The sequence below is a fragment of the Microtus oregoni genome, unplaced genomic scaffold (genome assembly GCF_018167655.1).
Source record: "Microtus oregoni isolate MIOR12 unplaced genomic scaffold, Mior012 000000F_ref0000247, whole genome shotgun sequence".
Lineage (NCBI taxonomy): Eukaryota > Metazoa > Chordata > Mammalia > Rodentia > Cricetidae > Microtus > Microtus oregoni.
Window position 1 is genome coordinate 48,944,890 of NW_024543059.1, and position 24,802 is coordinate 48,969,691.

The window sequence follows — 24,802 nt, forward strand, 5'->3', positions numbered from 1 at the left end:
TAGCTTCTTCATGTAGGCATTTAGTGCTATGAACTTGCCTCTTAATGCTGCTTTCATTGTGCCCCATAAATTTGGGTATGTTGTGTGGTCATTTTCATTGAATTTTAGGAAGTCTGTAATTTCCCCCTTTATTTCTTACTTGACCCATTGATAATTCAGGTGAGCATTGTTTAATTTCCATGTGTTTGTGGGTTTCTGGAATTAGTATTGCTGTTGACTTCTAGTTTTAAAGCATGGTGATCTGATAAAGTGCATTGGGTTATTCCAATTTTTTTGTATTTGTTGAGGTTTGTTTTGTTACTGAGTATGTGGTCAATTTTTGAGAAGGTTCCATGAGGTGCTGAGAAGAAGGTATATTCTTTTATGTTTGGATGGAATATTCTATAGATGTCTGTTAAGTCCATTTGAGTCATCACATCTGTTAGTTCTTTTTTTTTTTTTTTTTTTTTTTTTTAGTTTTTCTGAGACAGGGTTTCTCCGTAGCTAGTTCCTGTCCTAGCACTAGCTCTTGTAGACCAGGATGGCCTTGAACTCACAGAGATCCACCTGCCTCTGCCTCCCGAGTGCTGGGATTAAAGTCGTGCGCCACCACTACCCGGCCTGTTAGTTCTTTTATTTCTCTGTTCATTTTTTGTCTGATTGACCTGTCCAGTGGTGCGAGGGGAGTGTTGAAGTCTCCCACTATTAGTGTGTTGGATGTAATATATGTTTTAAGCTTTAGAAATATTTCTTTGACATATGAAGTTGCCCTTGAATTTGGGGAATAGGTGTTCAGTATTGAAATTACCTCCTGATGAATTTTTCCTATGGCTAATATGAAATGACCTTCTTTGGTTTTTTTTTTTTTGTTTTTGTTTTTTGTTTTTTTTGTTTTTTTTTGGACTGATTTTAGCTTGAAGTCTATTTTGTTAGACATTAGAATAGCTACACTCGCTTGTTTCTTAGGTCCATTTGATAGGTATATTTTTTCCTAACATTTTACTCTTGAGACGATGTCTATCTTTGAGTCTGAGATGCATTTCTTGTATGTAGAAGAAGGATGGATTCTGTTTCGGTATCCAATCTGTTAGCCGGTGCCTTTTTATACGTGAGTTGAGTCCATTTACATTAAGGGATATTATGACCAGTGGTTACTATCTACTGTTAATTTAGTTTCCATCATTGGTGATGACAATTTGTGAGTTTTTTTTTTCTTCAAGATTTGCTGTAATGAGATCATCAATTGTCTGTATTTTTGTTGGTATAGCCATCTTCCTTGGGTTGGAGTTTTCCTTTTAGTATTTTGTGTGGGACTGGGTTTGTGACTAGGTATTGGTGAAATCTAGATTTGTCATTGAATATCTTGTTTTGTCCTTCTATGATGATTGACAGTTTTACTGGGTATAGTAGTCTGGGTTGGCATCCGTGGTCTCTTAATGTCTGCATAATGCTTGACCATGACCTTCTGGCTTTTCATTGTCTTCAATGAGAAGTCAGGTGTAAATCTGATAGGTCTACCTTTATATGTTACTTGGCCTTTTTCCTTTTCCGCTCTTAATATTCTTTCTTTACTCTGTATGTTTAGTGTTTTGCTTATTATGTGGTGAGAGAACTTTTTTTTTTTTTAAATCCGGTCTATTTGGTGTTCTGTAAGTTTCTTGTATCTTCATAGGCATATCTTTCTTTAGGTAGGGAAAGTTTTCTTTTATGATTTTGTTAAATAAATTTTCTGTGCCTTTGAGTCAAACTTCTTCTCCTTCTTCTATACCTATTATTCTAAGATTTGGCCTTTTTATGGTGTCCCATATATTATGGATATTTTGGGTTAAACTTTTGTTAGATTGAATGTTTTCTTTAACTGATGAGTCTATTTCCTCTATTGTATCTTCAGCGCTCAAGATTCTCTCTTCCATTTTGCGGCGAACCTCTCGACCGGTGAGAAAGAACAACCACCACACCAGGATTCTACTCAGATCACGCTTTACTGGAGTGCCCTTGATTGATGGGGAGCAGGAAGCGAGAGGGGCAGGAAACGAGGGGCAGGAAGTGAGGGGCCTAGGACACTGAGGCAGCTGCTTAAATAGGGAATTGGCACACGGGTCACCCTGTGACTGGCTGCCACCAACAGCTGACACCAGACCGCATCGGGATGGGCTCAAGGACCCTTATCCACCGTGCATGTGGGAAGCGGGGGACACGCCACTCTCAAAGGCATAGCCAAATATGGAGTTGTTTATTTCCAACAAGACAGGATGTCGGCGCCATCTTGTAATGGCGATCCTGTCCAGCTCCCTGCAGTTCCCCCTTATTGTTTGTGAGCAATGAGCGCAGGACTAACGTCATCCAATCTGACCCCCACCTCATGATGTGTTGGTAGATCGAGGATGGAAGATATTTTCCATGGACACACCTTCCCCTGTGCAATGGGTACTCGAGGAACCCTGGGGGTGCAAAGGCTGTGTCGCAGGAACCTACATCCGCACACCTACCCAAGTGCAATGGATCAACAGATCCCATGGGGTGCATAGGCTGTGCATGATGGAAGCCCTAAGCGTCTCTTAGTGCTGACAACCATATCTGGGTGAAGGAGCCACACTCCAGAGTAGCTAATGCCTGAAAGATTATAACCTTATCCCAATATAGCCTTCTCCCTATTGGTCTGGGCTTGAAGGGAGCAAACCAACCACAGGCACAACACACAGTCACACAGGCAGCTTGCCAAAAAACATGCCCACGCAACTGAAAGCACAGGGACCCTTTCTCTGTAATGTTATGTGTTTCTCCTAAAAGGGCTACTTCAGACTTATACATTAAAAATGGTAAATCAAGGTTTCTATTGGTGGTAAAAATCTGGGGAAAACTGTGGCATCATGCCGAACAGGCATCGCCTTTGGGAAGGCTGACAAGATTCCCCTTCTGTGCTCCGCCTTCCCCTGGATCCATGTCATCATGGATGTCAGCAGGAACTTCCTCCCGAGACTCAGCCTCATCCTTAGGAACTTCCTTGATCATGCATGTCAGCCAGCTCGGAACCCAAAGCGGAGCCTCTTTGCCCTGTGGGAAAACACATACAGCTCCCCTGGATCTTGCCACCACAAGATCCAGTCCATACCATTTGTTATCCAATACATCTTTCCACATCACATATTCCTTTTGTTCCATAGGGCCTGCTGCATGCTTCTCAGCTGCTGCAGTACCCGACTCATTCAGGTTTAAAAAATTAAGTGTGAAGAGAGCAAGGGAGATTCTTTCCCTGGGGGAAGTGGATTCAGCTATTCCCCCTTTTTGTTTTTGTAGAATTTCTTTAATATTTCTGTTGGCTCTCTCCACAATACCTTTTCCTTATGGATTGTATGGAAGACCCGTAATGTCGGTCACTTGGAGCTGTGCACAAAAGGCATGAAATCCATGGGAGGTATATGCCGGGCCATTGTCTGTCTTAAGGTGTAGGGGTTTTCCCCAGGCAGCCCAGGCCTCAAGGCAATGTGTTTTTACATGAGTTACCTTTTCTCCCGCTAGGGGCATGGCATGAATAATGCCAGAAAAGGTATCCACTGATACATGTAAATATTTTAATTTGCCAAATTCAGGCACATGGGTAACATCCATTTGCCACAACGCGTTAGGTTGCAGTCCTCTAGGATTGACCCTAACATTAGGGGGATGCAAAAAGGTCACACATGATGAACAGGTTTTAACTATTTCTCTGGCTATCTGTCTGGAAATATGAAATTTTCTTCTAAGGGTATTGGCAGGCACATGCCAAAGCTTATGAAAATCTCATGCTAATTCTACAGGGTTTGAGACGACCAAAGCCATGGACCGGGTAAGGCAGTCAGCCAAATCATTGGCCTCAGACATGGGTCCTGGAAGCAAAGTATGAGCCCGAATATGTCCAATGAAAAAGGGATTATCCCTTTGTAAAATGCATGCTCGAATTTGACACAAAATATTGGAAACTGTACTTGAATTGCTAACAAAGGCAGCCACCTCCAATGAGGCAACAGCATTCACCACATATTTAGAATCTGAAAATAAATTGAAGGGTTCTGAAAATCTTTTAAAAACTTCCAGCACAGTCATACATTCCGTGACTTGTGGGGAATCAGGTTGAAAATCAAGCAAAATGGGATCCTTACCTTGAATTACTATGGCACCTCTGCCAGTTTTGGAGCCATCAGTAAAAACAGTCAAGGCCATATTAATGGGCTTTTTAAAGGTAACCTTAGGAAAATACACTAAGTTCCTTTCCATAAAATTTAATAGGGGATGTCTTGGATAATGATTATCAATAAGGTTAGGAAAAGCGCAAACCAAAACAGCCCATTCATTCACTGTAGCCGCCAATGTCTCCACCTGTCCCTTTGTATAGGGAATAATCAATTTATCTGGCATGGTTGTAAAAGATGTTAAGCAATGTTTTATTCCCAATACCGCTTGAGAAGCAACCAACTCGGGATAATATTGAATAGCTTTGGTACCTGAAGAATTACCATGGATCCACCATAAAGGGCCATTTTGCCATAGCACCCCAGTAGGGTAATGTGCAGTTTCTAAGATGCATAAGAATATGGGCAAAGCAGGGTCGACTCGGCATAATTGCGCCTCAGTCATTGCTTTCTCCACCTGTTTTAAAGCCTTTTCAGCCAAGGGGGTCAAAGTTCTGTTAGAATTAACATTTGGATCACCTTCCAAAATAGAAAACAAGAGCAACAACTTTGCCGGGGGGATGTTTAAATACCCCCTAATTTAATTAATATCCCCCAATAATTGTTGAAAATCATTAAGTGTTCTCAAATGACGGGTGCAAATGGAAATCTTTTGAGGGGTCACCGTCAAAGGGGATATAATTGCCCCCGGAAATTTTATAGCAGTAGTCTGTTGGATCTTATCGGGTGCCAAGACCAGGCCCCAACGGCGTAGGGCCGAGGCCGTTTCCTGGAATGCGGCCAGGAGCATTTCCTGCGAAGAGGCAGTCAACAGGACGTCATCCATGTAATGAATTATTCTCATTTTTGGGAATTGTTGTCTAACGGGTAGGAGGGCCTGAGCTACATACAGCTGGCATATTGTCGCGCTATTGGCCATCCCCTGTGGGAGCATTTGGGTTGCTCATGGTTAACCAATGGCAAAGTGAATGTGAATCGCTCCCTATCATCCAGATGCAAAGGAATGGAAAAAAAGCAATCCTTGATGTCCAAGGCCATGACCCGTCAGCTACGTGGCGAGGCAGAGAGTAAGGGTAGTCCCCTCTGGACTGCACCCATAACCTGCATCTGAGCATTAACTGCACGCAAGTCATGTAATAATCTCCATTTTCCTGAGCTCTTCTTAATAACAAAGATAGGAGTGTTCCATGGTGAAACAGAAGGCTCCACATGCCTGAGCCGTAATTGTTCTAAAACCAGGTTATTTGCAGCTTCCAATTTTTCTTGAGAAAGGGGCCACTGAGGAACCCATACCGGCTTATTGGACTCCCATGGTATGGGCACAAGACTGTTATTGGAAGCCAATTCTTCGGTGGCCCCTACGAAAAACCCAGGCCCCTTCTATCCTGTTTTTTTATAGACTCTATAGGCCTGTGACAACCTTGAAGATTTTTCCCCAGGCCCTTAGACCGAACAAAACCTTGTCTTTTCATCATACTTTTACTAGCCTCTGAATAATCATTAGTTAGCTTAAGTTTCAATTGATGTTGAATGTCACGGCCCCACAAATTAATGGGGACTTCAACCACGAAGGGTTGAACTCGTGCCCTGTTGGTCCTCCATTTTCCAGACCAGCTCTTTGGCACTCATGTATGGCGTGTGAGCATAGCCCAGCCCTTGCTAGGATTGAGATGACTGTTGCAATGGCCAGCGCTTAGGCCAGGCTTGCAGCTGGATGATACTCCAATCTGCCCCAGTATCCACCAATCCGCAGAATATCTTTCCCTCTATCATTAAATCCAACATGGGACTCTGATCTAGTTCCATAGATAGACAGGCAAGGTCCACTCCAGTGGAGCCCAACCCCCTGTCATTCCTTTCCTTAAGATGTGCAGGAAAGGTCTCATGCTTAGATGGTAGTATAAGCAGTTGGGCAATCCTGTCCCCTGGCACAATAGAAATCACGCCACAGGAAGAATGACACAGGTTCTTAATCACTCCAGTATAATCGGAATCAATGACTCCTGGAAAGACAATCAAGCCTTTTATAGTGGATGAGGATCGCCCTAAGACAATCCCCACTGTTCCTTTTTCTAATGGGCCATACATGTCAGAATCAACCACCTGAATTCCCGTCTCCTGGGTTAATACCAGTCCGGTGGAGGCACGGAGGTCCAACCCTGCTGAGCCTGAGGTTGCTCGGCGGATACAGTAGGGTTGGGAATGGTGGTCTGCTGCAGTGCCCCATAAATTTTTGGGCCCTGGGGATGGGGGCCCTTTAACCCGTTTTTTGACTCCTGGCCACTGAGCTGTACAACGGGCTGCCCATTGATGTCCTTAAGAGACTGGCATTCATTGACCCAAAGCTTCCCTCTCTTACATCTTGGGCAAAGGCCGGGTTGTCTTACATTAGGAGTCTGAGCCCGAGAAGACAGCCCTTTCAGTAATGGGCATTGTCTCCTAATATGCCCTTGTTGTCCACATTTGAAACATCCTCCTCCTTTTCTGGTCTTTGTGGCCTGAGTAGCAGATAAAACAGCAGCCGCTAGGCCTGCATTGGCAAGGGGCCCTCCAATCTCTCAGCAGGCTTTCAGCCAGGCCTCAATTCCCTTCTCTTTAACAGGAGTAATGGCCCCCTGACATTTCTTCGTACTCTGTTCAAAAACAATCTGTACCAATGGCATCACCTGATCCATATCCCCAACAATTTTTCCAGCCATATCAAGCATTCTAGCCACAAAATCAGAGAAGGGTTCATTTGGCCCCTGAATAATCTTTGTTAGGTGGCCTTTGACTTCTCCTTTATTATTTAAAGACTTTCATGCCCTATAGCAGATATCATTAATCTGTTGGTACACCTCCTGAGGATATCCTAGCTGGTTGGCAGCCCATTGCCCTTGCCCCAAAAGCATATCCGCTGTCCATTGGGGACGATTATTCTGGGCATTCATTCTAGCTTGGACATGAGCTTTATCCGTAACAGTGGATTTAAAATCCAAAAATTGTCCCATACTTAGGCAAGCCTTAGCAATCTCAAACCAATCTGTAGGAGTCATGGCCGTGGTGGTGATTCTATGCAGCAAGGCTATGGTATAACTAGCTGTAACTCCATAGGTTCGAACTGCTTCCACTAAATCCTTTAACTGTTTATAAGATACAGGCTCATAATATCTCTCATTAGTCTGTAGGTCTTCAAAAACTGGAAATGTAGACGCTAGACGCACCCATGTATCTCTTAATAAAATGGCATCCCCCTCCCACTTGTGAATAGGATGGAGGCACAGGGGGCGGGCGTGGTTCCCGAGACGCCAATGGGCCCATACCCACCCCTGCTGATGCATTATGTGCGGGGGGGGGGGGGGGCGCCTTCATCCATATCTTTCCTCCTCATAGCCAGCGGCGGCTTCCTCCAGTTCTTCCTCCTCCTGAGGGTCTAACTCCTCCTCAGACCGATCCAGGCCCGCAAATTCCTCGAGCACTGGATAGAGGGGACCTCCCTTCTTCTCATTTGCTTCCCCTTTAGGGAGGACTGTATCAGGATCCTTTTCTTTTACCTTTTCCTTTTTTCTTTTAGGCCTATCCAAGTTTTCTCCCTTTGAATCTGATTTTAAAAGACTGTCCTGGTGTTTACTGAGGGCTCTCCACCCTTCTCTCGGAATGTCCACCTTGTTCTCCTCCCTGAGGCTGTGGCCGAACTGACGGCAGTGCAACCAGAAACAGCAGGCTAGGACAAACACCACAAACGCCAAGAACACAAGACCAAACACCCAAGAATCAACTCCCGCAAACAGCATACTTGGGGAGACTGAAATCAGCATACTGGGAGAAACTTACCGACGTCGCCACTCGGCATGTTGAGTTCTGAATCCTCTTAGGCCCCTCGCCTGGCAACCAAAGACCCCGGGGTTTCGGCACCAGCTGCGGCGAACCTCTCGACCGGCAAGAAAGAACAACCACCACACCAGGATTCTACTCAGATCATGCTTTACAGGAGTGCCCTTGATTGATGGGGAGCAGGAAGCGAGAGGGGCAGGAAACGAGGGGCAGGAAGGGAAGGGCAGGAAGCGAGAGGCCGAGGGCACTGAGGCAGCTGCTTAAATAGGGAATTGGCACACGGGTCACCCTGTGACTGGCTGCCACCAACAGCTGACACCAGACCGCCTCGGGATGGGCTCAAGGACCCTTATCCACCGTGCATGCGGGAAGCGGGGGACACGCTGCTCTCAAAGGCATAGCCAAATATGGAGTTGTTCATTTCCAACAAGACAGGATGTCGGCGCCATCTTGTAATGGCGATCCTGTCCAGCTCCCTACGCCATTTCTTGTATTTTGCTGTTCATGTTTGCATTTGTGTTTCCTGATCTTTTTCTCATGATTTCTGTTTCTATAATTTCTTCGGCTTGTGTTTCTTTATTGTTTCTGCCTCTGTTTTCAAGTCCTGAATAGTTTCTTTTATATGTTTGGTTTCTTTTTCTTTGTTTTAATTAAGATTTAATTTAAGATTTGCTAATATCTTCCAAATTTTTGTTTGTTTTTTTCCTCCATTTCTTTAAGGGAATTTCTCATTTCATCTTTAAGAATTTCAAACAGTCTCTTGAGGTTACTTTTTAGATCATTTTCCTCTGGTTCATCCATATTTGGTTGTTCAGGTCTTGCTTTTGAAGGGTGTTTAGGTTTTACTGGTGTTGTGTTGCTCATTGTGGTGTAGCATGTGATCTTACTTTTTCTACTTATCTTTTTCTCCTATAGGTATGGTTGGGGCTGTCTGAGATTCTGTTGAATAATGTTCTAGATGCCACTGAATCCAAAGTTCAGATGGTTGTTCCTCGTTGTACAGTCAGTGTCACAGTTCTAGTTACTTTATTGGTTATTCCTATTCCTGGAGATAGCTCAGTGTTCCTGTGCTTTGGTCTGCTCCCCTGGAGTTTGCTGTCTCAGGTCTACTTTGGCATAGGCTGTTGGCTTTGATCTGTTTCTGTAAATCTTGGTCTGGATATCCTCCTGCAGAAGTCCCTGGTTTGGAGTTGGACCTGTTTTGGTGGAGACCACTGACTCTGGATCTGGTTGCTGGCTCAGTCCTGATCTGACAGTGTTCTGGGGCTGGATTGGCTCCCATGACTGGATTTACCCCTGGCTTCTGCTCCTGGTGGAGCTTGTTTCCTTGGGTCTTCTCTATCCTAGGTGTCTCTAGCTCTTTCATCTTAATTTAATTTACATCTTTAATTTAGTCTGTGTATTACCACATGGCTGTAGCTTACTGCCAAGGTTCCAGCTTGTCTGTTCCCGGTGGCAGCTATTCGGTATCTCTCTGACTCTGCTTTTTTTTCTTCCAGCATTCAGTTTAGTTTTCCCTGCTTACCTCTATTCTGCCCATCACAGGCCCAAGACAGGTTCTTTATTAACCAATGGTATTCACAGCATACAGAGGGGACTCCTACTACACAGTATTGATGGCAATATTAAATCTAAATGTGTTAGTGGGGACATAGTCACAAGTCATGAGAAACAGACAAAACCTTTGGGCATTGGTCCTTAGTACAGGAAGTGTTATTTGCACACTGATCTGTTCCAGTCAGAACACTACTTCATTCTTAGTGTAGCATTTTGGAAAAATGAGAAAAAAACTGAAGTTAATAAGCAGTAACAGTGAAACTGTCTGGAAACTGTGTCTAAAGGAGTGTACATGGAAAGATGGAAAGGACCTCTCAATAGAAACATGAAAAGTCAAAAAGAAAACACATGGTCAAACACTGAGAGACATTCGTAACTCTAAGATTTAAAAGCATTGGTAAGAAAAAGAGGAAACTCTTTGCACAAAATAGTTTAAATATTCCTGGAAGATCCCTCTGATGTCAGCAAAAAAGAAGCTAATGTAGTCACAAACCAAGAAATTCCTTTAAAACAAGAAATCAACCAGTTCTTGGGAGAGATAGATGGCAGTGGCTTAAATGAGAAATAAAATTTAAATACAGGTGGTAGATCTGCTTATGGAGGGTTAGGATGGGCATCCTCGCAGGAGTTAGTATTTCACTGAAGGCCAGTTTTAAGAGCTTAAAACCTTACTCTATTTCTCTCTTTACTTTGTGCTTATGGTTGAGATGTGAGCTCTCAGGTTTTTGTTCCTGTCACCATGGCTGCTGATTCCTGACATTCCTCTCCACCATGACCAGGAAACCAAAATTAAAATTTCCTTCTATAAACTGTATTTGTTATTTTGTTTTATCTCAGCAACAGAAAAGTAATATACAATGTATGCACACTTATAGAAACCAGAAATACTCTTGTAAACATGTCAGAATAAAAATGATCCTGAGGGATAAAGGTAAAAAGGTATATTTGTGACAGTCAGCATGCAAGGAAACTTGACCTCATCACCTGCCCTGAGGATGAACACCTGCTAGAAAAAGTCAACCTAAATCAAGAAGGCAGTACTGAAGAACACTGGCCCATGTATCATTCATAGTGACACCAAAACCAATGAAATGTGCTCACTCACCATTTACTGATCAAAGGTCATACACTAAAATAGCTACTTCTGAGGTAGCTGTGTACCCAATTTCTTTAAAAGGTGCCTATTTCTCTGCATCCATTCATTACCCATGGGGAAAAAGAATCTTTCTACTTCTGTTAGCCTCAGTGATTACCAGACAGGAGGAAGTGCCTAAAAAGGCTCGGTATGGCCTGAACTCAGGCACTAGAATTGTTAGAGTGAATTATCTCAGTTCTGAAGAATGATTAACCTACACAAGAGTCGTACATAGAACCACTTACTTCATTTTGATGCATATTCCCATCTCCAAAGGGGAAAATGTGTATAACATAAATACAAAACCCCAGTAGACAAATGGAAGTGATTTTATTTTCTACTTTGAATACATTGGTGTTCTTTAATTTTATAGGCAGATAACATTAATCTTTTATACTTTTGTGCAATATCCTTTAAGGTAACGTAAGAATTATTTTTACAGTGATGTGTATGTAAACTGGTACCCATGGGTATTTTTTTTCTGGTCTCCTGATCTGATTGTCTCTTATAGTCTTTTCTCACTTCCTGAGGAGTTTCGAAGACACTTTCTACTGACAGGAGCTGGCTAGGTTTTATCTGCCTCCTTAAAACTGAGGTTTTCTTGGTGGCCCACCCAGGAAGAACTGCAAACAATCTATCTCCTTTTGACCTCAATTTTCTCCTTCACTGTCCACCTAGTATTTCTCTACTGTATACACTGAGAGTATCTTTTCAATATTTCAGACATAACTCATCAACTTATTTAAAGTTCCTCCTAATCACTGATATTCTCTGGGTTTTGTTTCATCTTTCCTTAACGAATGGCCTCAGATTTCAAAATTAGTGCCTTATTTATGACTCCAATCAGAGGAATCATCTTCCTTCTTACTGCTCAGAATGTCCATCAATTGACTCTGCTCTGCTTCTCTGCTCAGCGTTTACACTTTTAACCTATCTCATTTTCGCCCCCATTGAATGTGCTTGTGTGCACACCACTGATAGCCTTATGTGATGCTTTGATGCTCTGCCCAGGCAGACTTCTCATTCTTGATGACAGTGGTGGCTAAGTCTGCCATGGACACTCTGTTCATTGTTTCCTCTGTGAAGTGATAGTTAAAACTCCATCTAGACAAACATGAAATCTTCCTCATTCCTATTGTGCTCGACCTTTTCTGCTGGTTTGCCCAGCCAAAAATGTTGTCCTTCCTTTATGGACCTAATCACAAGGTCATGCTCTTTGATCTGACTCCCTGAATAATTCGAATGGTACTAGGATATACTGCCTATGGTTTTAATGAGAGAGACTAAGTTCCAGGACTTGTAAATGAAACTACTTTAGGGCAAAACATAAGTCCCTAAAGCAGAGTTTCATTAGAGCTCTCCACAAGTCAATTCTTTTTGGGGTGGATACAACTTTTCCTGGGAACCATTAACTATGCTAGGAATGTCCTATTCAAGGTAAACTTGGCTTCTACTATTCATAGACATACTGATATATCTATAAGGAATCTCTATTTGTGATAGAGGAACTGCTAGTCCCATGTTTAACAAGGACCTGAAATTTGACTCTGCTCTATGCTTCTTGAAGAAGTTCACATTCAGAACACTCAAACTATGTCTGCTTTGTTTCTCCAAAGTAATCCTCACTTCTCCACATTCTCTAATGCTGCCTGACTAGCCTGTGATCTAATTTATGGGTCCATCAAGAGGTTTCAGAGGTGATTCTAACCATACTATTTCTCTGCATAAAACTTGCATTGAAAATCATTTGTATTCTGACTTCAAGGGCACAGGACTCATCTTTTGTCTTTCTAAATACTATCTAGGCTTGACACTCAAACTTACTCAGATCTTCTCGATATTTCATTGCTTCTATGACTTTACTAATGTTATACCCTCTATCACTTGGCCCTGGGTAAAGTAATACTTCTTTGATGCTTTCTCAGGCTCTTAACCCATCCCAAAGAATAGAGACACCTCACCGGGCGATGGTGGCGCATGCCTTTAATCCCAGCACTCGGGAGGCAGAGGCAGGCAGATCTCTGTGAGTTTGAGACCAGCCTGGTCCACAGAGCTAGTTCCAGGACAGGCTCCAAAGCCACAGAGAAACCCTGTCTCAAAAAAAAAAAATAGAGACACCTCATTCCATCTTCAAGAAGGGGAAGTCACTATAGTGCTTGAAGCTTATCTTCCATACTATAAACATAGAACAAGGTATACTTGATACTTTACACTTGGGTGTCAGATTAGTATGTAAATGCTGTATACAATAGACCACAAACTTATTCAACATTTACCAGGTTAGCATAAAAACAATAGTCAAAACCCAAAACCTAAGTGGTTTTTTTTTCTGTCACTGTTTATCATTGTTCTAGCCAAAGTTAGAAAAATCCTAGGGTGGGATTTGCCAGGTATGTGAATTTAAAAGAATATATCACCAACTTCAATTCAGTCAGCATTATCTAAAAATGACACTCATGGAATTATTGTTACATTGCAAAGGGAATCTATTTATGTGAATGTATAACTGATGAAGCATTTCCACATACATTATTTTTCACTGTGACTTGCCACACAATGACACTTTATGAATGCTAAGTGAGAAAATAGCCATGTCAGATATCTTGAACAAGGTCACATGACTAGTACGTGAGAGACCTTTGATAGGAAACCATCTTCTAAATTCAGGATCTAGTGTTCTATCTGCCATGTAGCTTCTTTATCATTAAAAAAGCACAAACAAACAAACAAAACCAATATCAGGTTTTAGTGGATGCAGGAATAAGATCAGTGTGCATGAGGGTCTAAACCATCTGATACTTCACCTATTCTTTGCTAGCCTAGAAAGTCTTAATACCTGCTACAGAAATCTCCAGGAACAGATAGTCAATATTTCTGCCAGCAGCAAGCTACTCTATGATCCAGGCAAACTTAAATCTGCATGCCTGAACATTGCTGCGGCAGCAAGGAGAGCATATTTACATTCGTTTTATTCAAATGATTGGATTTACAGTTTTGGAGATTGTTTGAAATATTTTATCAAAAGAAAACACATTTTAAGCAAGTAGTTAAAAAGGCTTTTATGACCCAAAAGTTGTTTAATAACAGAAATCCTACTTCGGTAGTTTAGCAAATATTTCTCAAAATCCACATCTAACAAACAGACATATTAGTACCAGGTACACAGATTTGGTTTCAAAGCTGAAATCCCTCCAGAATAATAGAACTTCTCATGAAATTTGATTATTTTGTAGTAAGACACAAAAAACAAAACAAAAAAATTGGAATATTTGTACCGCAACTTAAATAATAACTCAGTTGGATACTTGGTGATATAAATAAGATAAAAAGAAGTATCCATGGAGGAGGGTGAAAAGGCTAACACATGAGCAAATGTTGGACTACAAACAATGTTTAAACACATCCCAGAATCAAAAACAGGAAATAAAAAGTCGTAAACTACCCAATATAGATCCTATTGGCCCAAACCATCCCAAAGAATATACCCTTCCATATGAGTGTTACTAACCCACCTGCTACATATGTTGTTATGTCACTAATTTAACAATGACCACAAACAATGGGTCATACCAGTTTTTGTTATCACACATGATATATTCGTAGCAGAAATTTTGCAAAAGTCACTGTCCGAAGTTATCAGACAAATGTCCACTCACTGGTCTAAGAAACCATACCTAAGAAGCACTAGGCATCCACTTTTCACTAAACTCTGCATATATAGTAGGCTCTCCACTCTAGAGAAGAGGCCGGATAGAGAAACAATTCCAGCCCAGTGCAGCACCATAGCATCCTATTCCTGTGCTTCTTTACGGGTCAACTTGTAGATCTCAGTTGGTCCATCCACATGGGTGATTGTGGTGGTGAGCTGCAGTTCTTCTCCACTGTGGATACCCAGGTCACCTGAAAGAAAGTATTTGGTTTTATACTTATTCAAGGATGAAAGAGAGGCACTTCACATTCTACCCTGATAGGCTCTCTCCACATTTTTGTTTAGAATTTATTAATTTTTCTTAATGTCACATTTTGTCCTCAGAAAGGTCATTAATGATATATGAGTTAAACCACTGCTATCATTTATCATCAGCATTTAATGAAAGCTTACCTTGTACTTAATGCTGTTTTAAATACTTATTATTCAATCTTATTTAATATTCATAAGAGCAAGCTAAGGTGCAGTCAGTTATGATCATGCCAGCTAAATAGGTGGGGAGCCTGGGAAGAAAAGCAAGGGAACCAACCCCACCCCCATGGAGGGACAGATACATAAAAGCACAGCAGTGAGTCCTGGCAAGGTGCCCCTGACTCTGAGATCTATGCAGTGGGCTAAGTCAGTAAAATGTACCTTACAGAGATGTGCAAGGTTGAGTAGGCACAAATCAGCTATTGATGATAGCATATGCAATGACTATGTCTCCTACTGATGTGGGATGCCCTCCTGTATGCTGTGAATATATTTTATTACCATTAGTTAGTAAAGAAGCTGATTTGACTAATAGCCAGCCAGAATAGAGCCAGGTGGAAAATCCAAACAAAGATTTGGATTTGGAAAAGGAAGGCAGAATCTGAGAGATGCCAGCAGATGCCAGAAAAACAAGATTTGAAGTAACAAGCCGTAAGCCTTGTAGTAAACTATGAAATAATAAAATAGGATAATTTAAGTTGTAAGAGTTAATTAATAATAAGCATGAGATAACAGGCCAAACAGTTTGTAATTAATAGTAAGCCTCAGAATGGTTATGCATGAACTGGTGAATGGGAGAGAAACCTACAGTTACATCTTATAAACAAGACATGCCTATCCTAGTCAGGTACTAGGCTAAGCTAATATGTATCAACAGCAATCATGGACTTTCTTCTTCAGAAACAAAGAACCAAATATGTGTGCCAAATTTTTTCATGCCCTCAGGACTGTGAGATATCAAGACAGAAATAAAATAGCATGGCCTTCCTTAATCGGGAAAACTAGTGAGAAAAGAGTAGAAAAGACCCAGAATCAATGGTCAGTTTCACTCTGAGAGATACATACATTTGTAGATAAGAGAATAGGGAAATAGAACATGAAATGTTGGCATGTATGCAGGAGCATGTACATGATTTTCATATTATGCAACTAAAGTATTTTTCTGAAACTTAGTATTTTCTTAGTTTCAGCATATAATTAAACTCGGGTTAGGGGCAGAGAGTGACCTGACACTGTCCAGAACATTAAGAGACCTATGAATGACCTTTGAATACTATCTTAGGGAGAGATCAACCAAGAGTTCCAGTGATTGAAAGTCTTAGAATCACACAGGTCATCCACTTTAGGAACTAGATTATTTAGATGATATGTTTGTTCAAGGATACCATGTGGTATTTGTTTTTAATTATAGCTTCATTTTCAGTATGGTATACCATAATCTATTGCATCATTAAATACCAGCTCTCAAGACTTAGGCAAAGAACATTCTAAATAAAGAAGCCTCTAGCACTTTCATTAAATTCTACTTCTGGGCAGGAAAAAAAAATGCATAACAAACCTTGAGAGAAGTTGCCAAATCTATGTCAAGCAAAGAACAACCACTACTTCTATAAAAAGCACATTCTTTCTAGTCATAAACTTTACCTCCCTCAACTCAAATAGCCTTCTTTTGCTTTCATGTCATGTGTATGTCATCATTCTCACATTATTCTTATGTACACACACACACACATACACACACACATACACACACACACACACACACACACACACACAAGCATGCATTCTAGCCCATGACTCAGTTGTTCAGGAAAAGCAGAAAACTCACACTTCTATTTAAAGAGCAACTTATGGATTTGTATGTTTAAGCTGAGCCGTCATATCAAAGCCAGAACATATATGATAACATATATGTTCCATTCACCAGAATTTCAAAGACAATCCTGACCATTACAAGAATACTGTTAACCTAATGGATTCCTTTCTCCTAGAAAATGTGTATGATGTTGCATATTTTATAAAGAAAGAGCCAAAATACTTTCACTTAAAAATAAAAAGATAAAACAAACAAGCAAAAAATCAAAAATAGGCATCTATGTTATAGTATGTATCCATGCCTGACAACTTTCCCTGCCCCTTCTTTTTCTCTTCTTTCCTTTCTTTCTTTCTTTTTTGGAGACAGGATTTAACTATTTAGCCAAGGCTGGGCTCAAACTCAAGATCCTACTGCCCATGCCTCTGGATTGCAGTGATTACAGGTATGCACTATTACTCCTGGCTCTGACACAAGTTTAGGTGTCATACAAACACTAATGCAGAAATCCACAAAGCATTCTGCTGTCACATCATTCCCATTCTGCTGATGAATAGCCAACGGTTAGTAACCTGCCCAAACTGACTCATAGTAATATTAGATGCAGATACAAACTACAGCAATACGAACCAGGCTCTATGCTATTGACCTTCAGGTTCTATCATCTCTTCTTCAATTTTACAGTTTCCAAATGCCAACAAGACCATCAGTGAAGTACGAAGTTTAAGTGAAATGTGTTATGAATATATACTAATAATGGTCATACTTACAGATAATAAATATAAAATCTAACAACAAGGAGGGACTTTTGGAATAATAATTTTGTTTTAATATTCAATATGTTTTTAGCATATAAATCTGAGAAGCAACAAGGAAGCTGTGGTCTATATGTATTTGCAATGTGCACTGTTGGATGCTTAGCATGCCCTGTATTTCCTTGTAAGATGGGAGGATAATGAAGCACTAATTGTCAACCTAATGTGCTAGAGGAAGACTCGCAGTGAAAAATCTGTATAGCAAAATATATTATTCTTGCACCTTGCAGAGCAATTTTCCCCCTTAGGGTATGGCATTGGGAATATGCCAGTAGCAGAGGGGGAGTAAGGATTCCTTTATTTGGCTCCAAACTCCATTAACCCCTATTTCTGCCAAAGTCTTTCTCCATCTGTTAGTCTATCTCTATCTTGGCTTCTGGGTTCTCAAAGTCTTTTACCACACAATACAAGAAAAAAAAAAAAACCTCAAAAAACAGTATTAGAGGCAGATGGAGAATTAAGAAAACCTCCACATACTGTGGCCATTCTGAGTGTTTTACAGATTCTTTGTGAGAACAAAGTTCTTCTAACATTAAAAGGGATCACATGATTATATCCTTATAATCATCAAGGTCAACTAACATATTGTTGCTCAAGAGTACTACTAGAGAGTTCCAATATTGTGAGCTCATATTTGTTTCTCAAGGTCAAATATTGTCTGTGCTCGAGTCAAGATCCTGAGCCATCTGTGACTGTCTTCAAACCTTGTGTTCTCTCCACATAGTCATAACTGACTCCATCATTTCCTGTAAAATTCTCCTTGGTCCATTATAACTCTTTTTACTGTTCACCTTCAAAGATTGATTTAAGTGATTATTCTTTAGAAGAAAATTTCCAGTTCAGAGCAGAACCGAAAAAAACAAGAATGTCACATTTGTGGCTCTAAATTGATTCAATAGAAAACATTACTGTTAACATCATGTTTTTCTTACATTTTTTGGTGCTAATAGGATGATGGTGGTGAAGATAATACTTAAAAATACAATAATGAATATTCGGTTATTTTATTTTTCTTTTGTAAATAAATCAAATACCCATAACATCTTGTAGGTAGTACATGCTCATTAATTACTCATCAATATTTGCCTACCCAAACTCCTTTTTCCCTCAGCCCAGCTAGCATGAGCTTAGAATCCCACACTGTCACTTTTTCCTGGAGTTTAGGGACAAATCCTCCACTGGAGAACAGGTGTACCTCAAGATAAGAATCACTCCTGGGTGAAGGTAGCTTTGGTGGGACAGGGTTCAAAGAGCCTAGGTCTATTTGTTATGACATCTTAACACTGAAAACACCTCAGAAAAGAGAAAAAGGACTGTGGAAATTAAATGTCAGTCAGACACTGAGGGAATTTTAAAATACAAAATATCTTCCTGACTTCATTTGTATTTTTCTGGAATATTACAAATTAGGCCTTTCCAAAAAGTTTTGGGAGTATTGCCTAAAGTTCCCGAATTCATAGGACCTTCCATGTTGTCTGGTCGAAGATAAAGTGTTGAAAGGGAAAGATAAAAGAAGATCAGGAAGTCCAATGTAGAGAGACCATTCTAATACTGAGTGAGGTCATGTTGCTACACAAAAGAGTACAGAGTACAAGTCGCTAGGGGTTGAGAGGTACTGTGAAATTAAAATATGAAGAGATTTGTGCAAGTGTAATGGCTTCTGTGTTTATGATTAACATATAGTCCCCCCAAAGTTTGTAAAAAGTGCTTAAGACTGCTTTTAATATGTTGTTTGGGGATTATGATACTTTGCTACAAGGAAACATTAAGATAGTTAGCATCTTTAAAATCTGGTCACAAAATGTTAGTGGACTATCACAGTCATAGTAATAATGCAAGGGTATATATGTTCCAAACATACGTTTAGAAAATAATAAGGATATGTTCCAATATTGTGAACTAGGATTTGAGCCTTCTTCAATCTGTCTTCCACAAAAAGTTTTTGGTGAGGACAACATTGTAACATTTCTCAAAACTAGCCATTGCTTTGGACTTCACATACTCAGTAGTGTTGTGGATGGACACATTCTTATCTGTAACAGACATTATCCCTAAGTGCCATAATGACAGGAGGTACCCTTCTGTTCTTCTTGCTAGCAGAAGAAACACAGAATCTGATAATGTGGAACTTGAAGAGCTTGTTTGCAATAGATAAAAGCAGTGCAGAGGGATAACAGATTGTCCAACAAAAACCAGAAGGGTTCATGCAGTCGATGTTTATTAAGAGAAGTTGTTAGCATATTTATAACAACACTTAGAGAACAAGTTTTATGTGCTATTTCCTTGGAAGACAAAAACTCTCAAATTTAAGTTAAGGAAAGGCCATGTTGATTCTATTAAAGTAACAGGAGGATCATAAAATAAAATTAATATTCTTGCCTATAATCCAGAGTCCCACTGTACTGTGAGTTTGGAGATTGGTTGTTTAAGAAGCTGCCTGTCCCACTTTTCTACACACTGTAACACATGAACTATCAGTGGAAGCGTGGCTGACAGATGCCTAGGTCCCCAGCCCTCTAGAAAGGCAAGAAGAAGGCAAACCATGGCCAGAGATAGACTAAAAACTGTGAATGACAAGATCTCTTGGTTCCCAAAAAAGTCAAGAAATAAGAAGAAAGATTAAAATAAATAAGAAGCCCCAGAAAACTGGGAGCAGCCTCCTCATACCCACAATCATCTCCACCATATCTGTGACCAGCAGAGCCTTTGACCCTGATTGCTCCTGAATAGGTGAGTATCTGGATTCCTGGCTGGAAGACCCAGTTCTTCAGGGCCTAGGGTCTGGAGGCACATCTCTTTCTTCACCCCCAACGACCAAACCTCAGAGACCCCAGAGCAGCCTCCCCACACCTGCAACCATCCTCCACTGCACCTAAGACCACCTGAACCTTGGCCCAGACTGCACATGTAGAGGAGCCCCCCAGAGCTGAATCAGCAATAACCAAAAGTATGGTAATGCCAGCACCAGGAGGAAGAGTGATCACCTAAATCACAGGCATAACCTGCAGCAATTGGAGGAAGACAGATCCCCTGAAGCACAGGCCCTACCTGTACCCCTTGGAGGAAGAGATGGGTAGGTACCAGTGCAGGAGCACATTCAATAACCTAAAGAGCAATATGGCAACACATGAACCTAGTGATCCTAAAAAATGAATATCTGAATATCCTAACCCAGAAGAAGCAGAATAAAATGTCCTTAAATATAACTTAATGAAGATTATAGAGACCCTTAAACAGAAAAATGAAAAGTTCCCTTAAAGAAATGGGTGAAAAGATAAACAAAAAAAAATGGAAGAAAGCAATTGATCGCTTAAGGGAAGTCAAGGAAAAAAAAATTAAACAGGCAATGCAAACAGTTCAAACTTAAAAATTGAAATTGAGGGAGGGAAATGGGAGGCTGGGAGGAGGTGGAAACTTGTTTTTTTTTTTTATCCTTTTCTCAATAAAAAAAAGAAAAAAATAAAAAAAATCCCTTAATACCAAAAAAAAAATTGAAATTGAGACAATAAAGGAGACACAAACCAAGGTAATTTTTGAAATGAAAAATCTGGGTAAATGAACAGGAACTACAGATACAAGCATAATTAACAGATTATAAGAGATGGGAGAGAATCTCAGGATTCAGGAGTTGAAGGTACTCTAGAGGAAATAGATTCACGAGTCAAAGAAAATGTTACATCCAACAAATTTTTACACAAAACATACAGGAAATCTGGGACCCCATGAAAATATCAAACATAAGAATAATAGGGATAGAAGAAAGAAAAGTACTCCAGCTCAAAGGCACATAAACTATTTTCCACAAAATCATAGAAGAAAATTTTCCTAACCTAAAGAAGGCTATGCCTATGAAGGTACAAGAAGCTTACAGAATACCAATTAGACTTGACTTAAAAAAAAAAAGGCCCCTCACTATATAAAAATCAAAATACTAAACATACAAACTAAAGAAAGAATAAGAGTTGCAAATAAAAAAGGCCAAGTAACATACAAAGGCAGACCTATAAGAATTATACCTGTCTTCTTTCAGAATTACCTCTGAAAGCCAGATTGCTACAGACACTAAGAGATCATAGATGCAAGGTCAAACTATTATACCCAGCAAAGCTTTCAATAATAAGACAGAGAAAACCAAATTTAAACAATATCTATCAACAAATTTATCTTTACAGACAGTACTAGAAGGAAAACTCCTACCCAAGAAAGTTAGATGCACCCATGAAAACAAAACTAATAGAAAACCTCACACTCACACCAGCAAAACCCAAAGAAGAGCAAAACACAAATACTACCACGAAAATATAAAAGGAATTCACAATCACTGGTCATTAATCTCTTACTACCAACGGACTCAATTCACATATAAAAATGGCAATCTTACCAAAAGCAAGCTACCAATTCAATGCAATCCCATCAAAATCCCAACACAATTATTCACAGACTTCAAAATAACAATAAAACCAAAAAACACGGCATAGCCAAAAAAAAAAAAATCCGGTACAGGAAAGGGACTTCTAGAGACATCACCATCCCTGACTTTAAGCTCTGCTTTAGAGCTATAGTAATGAAAACAATTTGGTATTGGCATAAAAACAGACATGTAGACCAATGGAATCAAAGGCCCTGATATTAATCCATACATTTTTAAAAAACTGATTTTTGACAAAGAAACAAAAATTATACAATGGAAAATAGCATTTCCAACAAATGGTGCTGGCATAAATTCAGCAACCCTGAACCTCATAGAAGAGAAAATGGGAAGTATCCTTGAACACATGGGCAAAGGAGACAACTTCCTAAATATAACACCAGTAGCATAGACACTGAGAGCATCAATTTATAAATGGGACCTCCTGAAATTGAGAAGCTTTTGTAAAACAAAGGACACAGTCAATAAGACAAAACAACAGCCTATAGAATGGGAAAATATCTTCACCAACTCCATATTGGACAGAGGACTAATCTCCAAAATATATAGAGAATTCATGAAACTAGACATACCTAACCTAAAATACCAAATAATCCAATTTAAAAAAATGGGGTACAGATCTAAACAGAGGATTTTCAACAGAAGAATCTCAAATGGCATAGAGACACTTAAGGAATTGCTGAATATACTTAGCCACCAGGGAATCACAAATTAAACTGACTTTGAGATACTATCTTACAACAGTCAGAATGGCTAAATTCAAAAACACTGATGATGGCTTATTCTGGAGAGGATATAGAGTAAGGGGAACACTCTTCGATTGCTGGTGGGAGTGCAATCTCGTAGAGCCATTTCGGAAATCAGTATATCAGTTTCTCAGAAAATTGGGAATCAATCTGCCACAAGAGCCAGCAATACCACTCTTGGATATATACCCAAAGGATGCACATGCATACCCCAAGGACATCAACTGTGTTCATAGCAGTATTATTCGTTATAGCCTGAACCTGGAAACAATCTAGATGCCCTTCAACCAAGAATGGATAAAGAAAATGTTGTACATTTACACAATGGAGCACTACTCAGCAGTAAAAACGAATGAAATTTGCATGCAAATGGGTGGAACTAGAAAAAAAAAAACCCAGTGAGGTAACACAGACCCAGAAAAGACAAATACAGTATGTACTTACAAGTGCACATTAGACATAAAACAAAGGACAACCATCCTACAGTCTATGACACAAGAGAAGCTAGGTAACAAGAAGAACCCGAAGAAAGACATATATGGATCCCCCTAGGAAGGGCAAAAGAAAAGGTCTCTTGAGAAAATTGGGAGCATGGGGGGAAAGGGAGAGCAGAAGGGGAGGGGGAGGGGAGAAAAGGAGGGAGGAGGAGAACATGAGGGAAGGTAATGATAGAGATAGGGAAAGGACAGAGAGGGAGATATTGCTTGATAGAGGGAGCCATTATGGGGCTAGTGTGAAGCCTGGCATCAGGGAAATCCTCAGGCATCCACAACGATGACCCCAGCTAAAACTATAAGCAATAGTGGAGAGGATGCCTGACTAGCCTTCCACTGTAATCAGATGGATGTCTACCTTAATTGTCATCATAGAACCTTCATAATAGAAGCAGATGCAGAGATCCACAACTAAGGACTGTACCGAGCTGTTGAAGAGAGATCAGTTGAAGAGAGGGAGGAGCAATTATATGAGCAAAGGGGTCAAGACCATGATGGGGAAACCCACAGAAACAGCTGACCTGAGCTAATGTGAGCTTACTGACTCTGGACTGATAGTGGTGGAACCTGCATAGGACCAAACTAGGACCACTAAATGTGGGTGACAGTTGTGTAACTTGGGCAGTCTATGGGACCACTGGCAATGGGACCAGTATTTATCCCTAGTGTTTGAAATGGCTTTTTGGAGCCCACTCTCTTTGGAGGGATACCTTGCTCAGCCTAAATAAATGGGGGGAGGGCCTTGGTCCTGCCAGACTTTGTTGACTCCTCATGGGAAGTCTTACCCTTTCTGAGGAATGGACGGGGGAGTGAGGGGAGCAGGAGCAGGGGAGTGAGTGGGAACTGGGATAGGTATGTAAAATGAGAAAAGATCGTTTAAAAAATAAAGTAAAAAAAAAGAAGAAGAAGAAAGATAAACTTTCTGCAAAGGGTGTTTTCCCACAAAAGCAACAACGTAGTATCAAAACAGATGGTAGTGAGACTGAAGAGTCCTTGCTCCAGACACTGCAGAGTCACCTCTCCTGGCACCTCCCCATTTCCATTTCTTTATCTTTAGCTGATCATGACAACCACATGCCTCTTTTACCAGAACTGAAACAGGTGAACTTCATGTTCTAGCATAGCTTTGTTCCAAAAGAGAAAAACAATAAAAACAAGATACAAAACCACAATTAATCCTGCCTTTAAGGAATCAAGATTCCATTGGGAGAACGAAAGGAATGGGCTAGATGTATGCCATACAAAGAGCAATTATGTTATCTCAGGTCTGCTTCTTAGAAATCTAGCTCTAGCTACACATCTAAAAAAATGGATTTAAAACCTGGAAAACGTTTGTTTACTCTCACTTTTTCTAAGACATAGTACAAACAATTTATAGTATGTATGTGTTTATATTTGTTTGTACATGTGCATAAGGTTCATGGGCAAATGTCTGTGTGCATTTAGAAATCATATGGTTGTCAGGTATCTTCTTCAACTGCTTTCCACCTTATTTTTTGAGACAGGATTTTTCAATGTACTTGCAAATCACTGTTTTTGTCGGCATGAGTGGTCAGCAAGTCCCAGGTGTATACTTGTCTTTATCTACTCTGTGACTTTCCTTACCCCATTGTCTAGGTTATAAACAATGTACCACCATGACTAGTTTTACATGCATGTTGATGACCCACAATCAGGTACTTATGCTCATATGTCAAGTCCTTCAGCATTTGAGTCATCTCCCTGGTCACAATAAAAGTAAAGTTATAAAAGGTATGAAAATAACTTGCAATGAAAACTTCATTGATGCTTATCAATCTGGTTCAACTTACCTGACTACTAAAAACATGCCACCAGCCCACAGAAATATTGGGCCATTTAGCATAATTTTGTGTTCTAATGTGGGTGATCA

General features: G+C 40.3%; 1 protein-coding gene across 1 annotated transcript in view; it reads right to left on the reverse strand.

Moving 5' to 3' along the window:
- Positions 1–10,966: 10,966 nt before the first annotated feature.
- The window catches only part of Wls (Wnt ligand secretion mediator), a 97,028-nt gene continuing 83,192 nt past the window's right edge, over positions 10,967–24,802 (reverse strand). Inside the window, exon 12 of the mRNA XM_041650593.1 lies at positions 10,967–14,553. Within this exon, the coding sequence (XP_041506527.1) occupies positions 14,444–14,553 (110 nt within the window). The 3' untranslated portion in view covers positions 10,967–14,443. The remainder of the gene's footprint in view (positions 14,554–24,802) is intronic.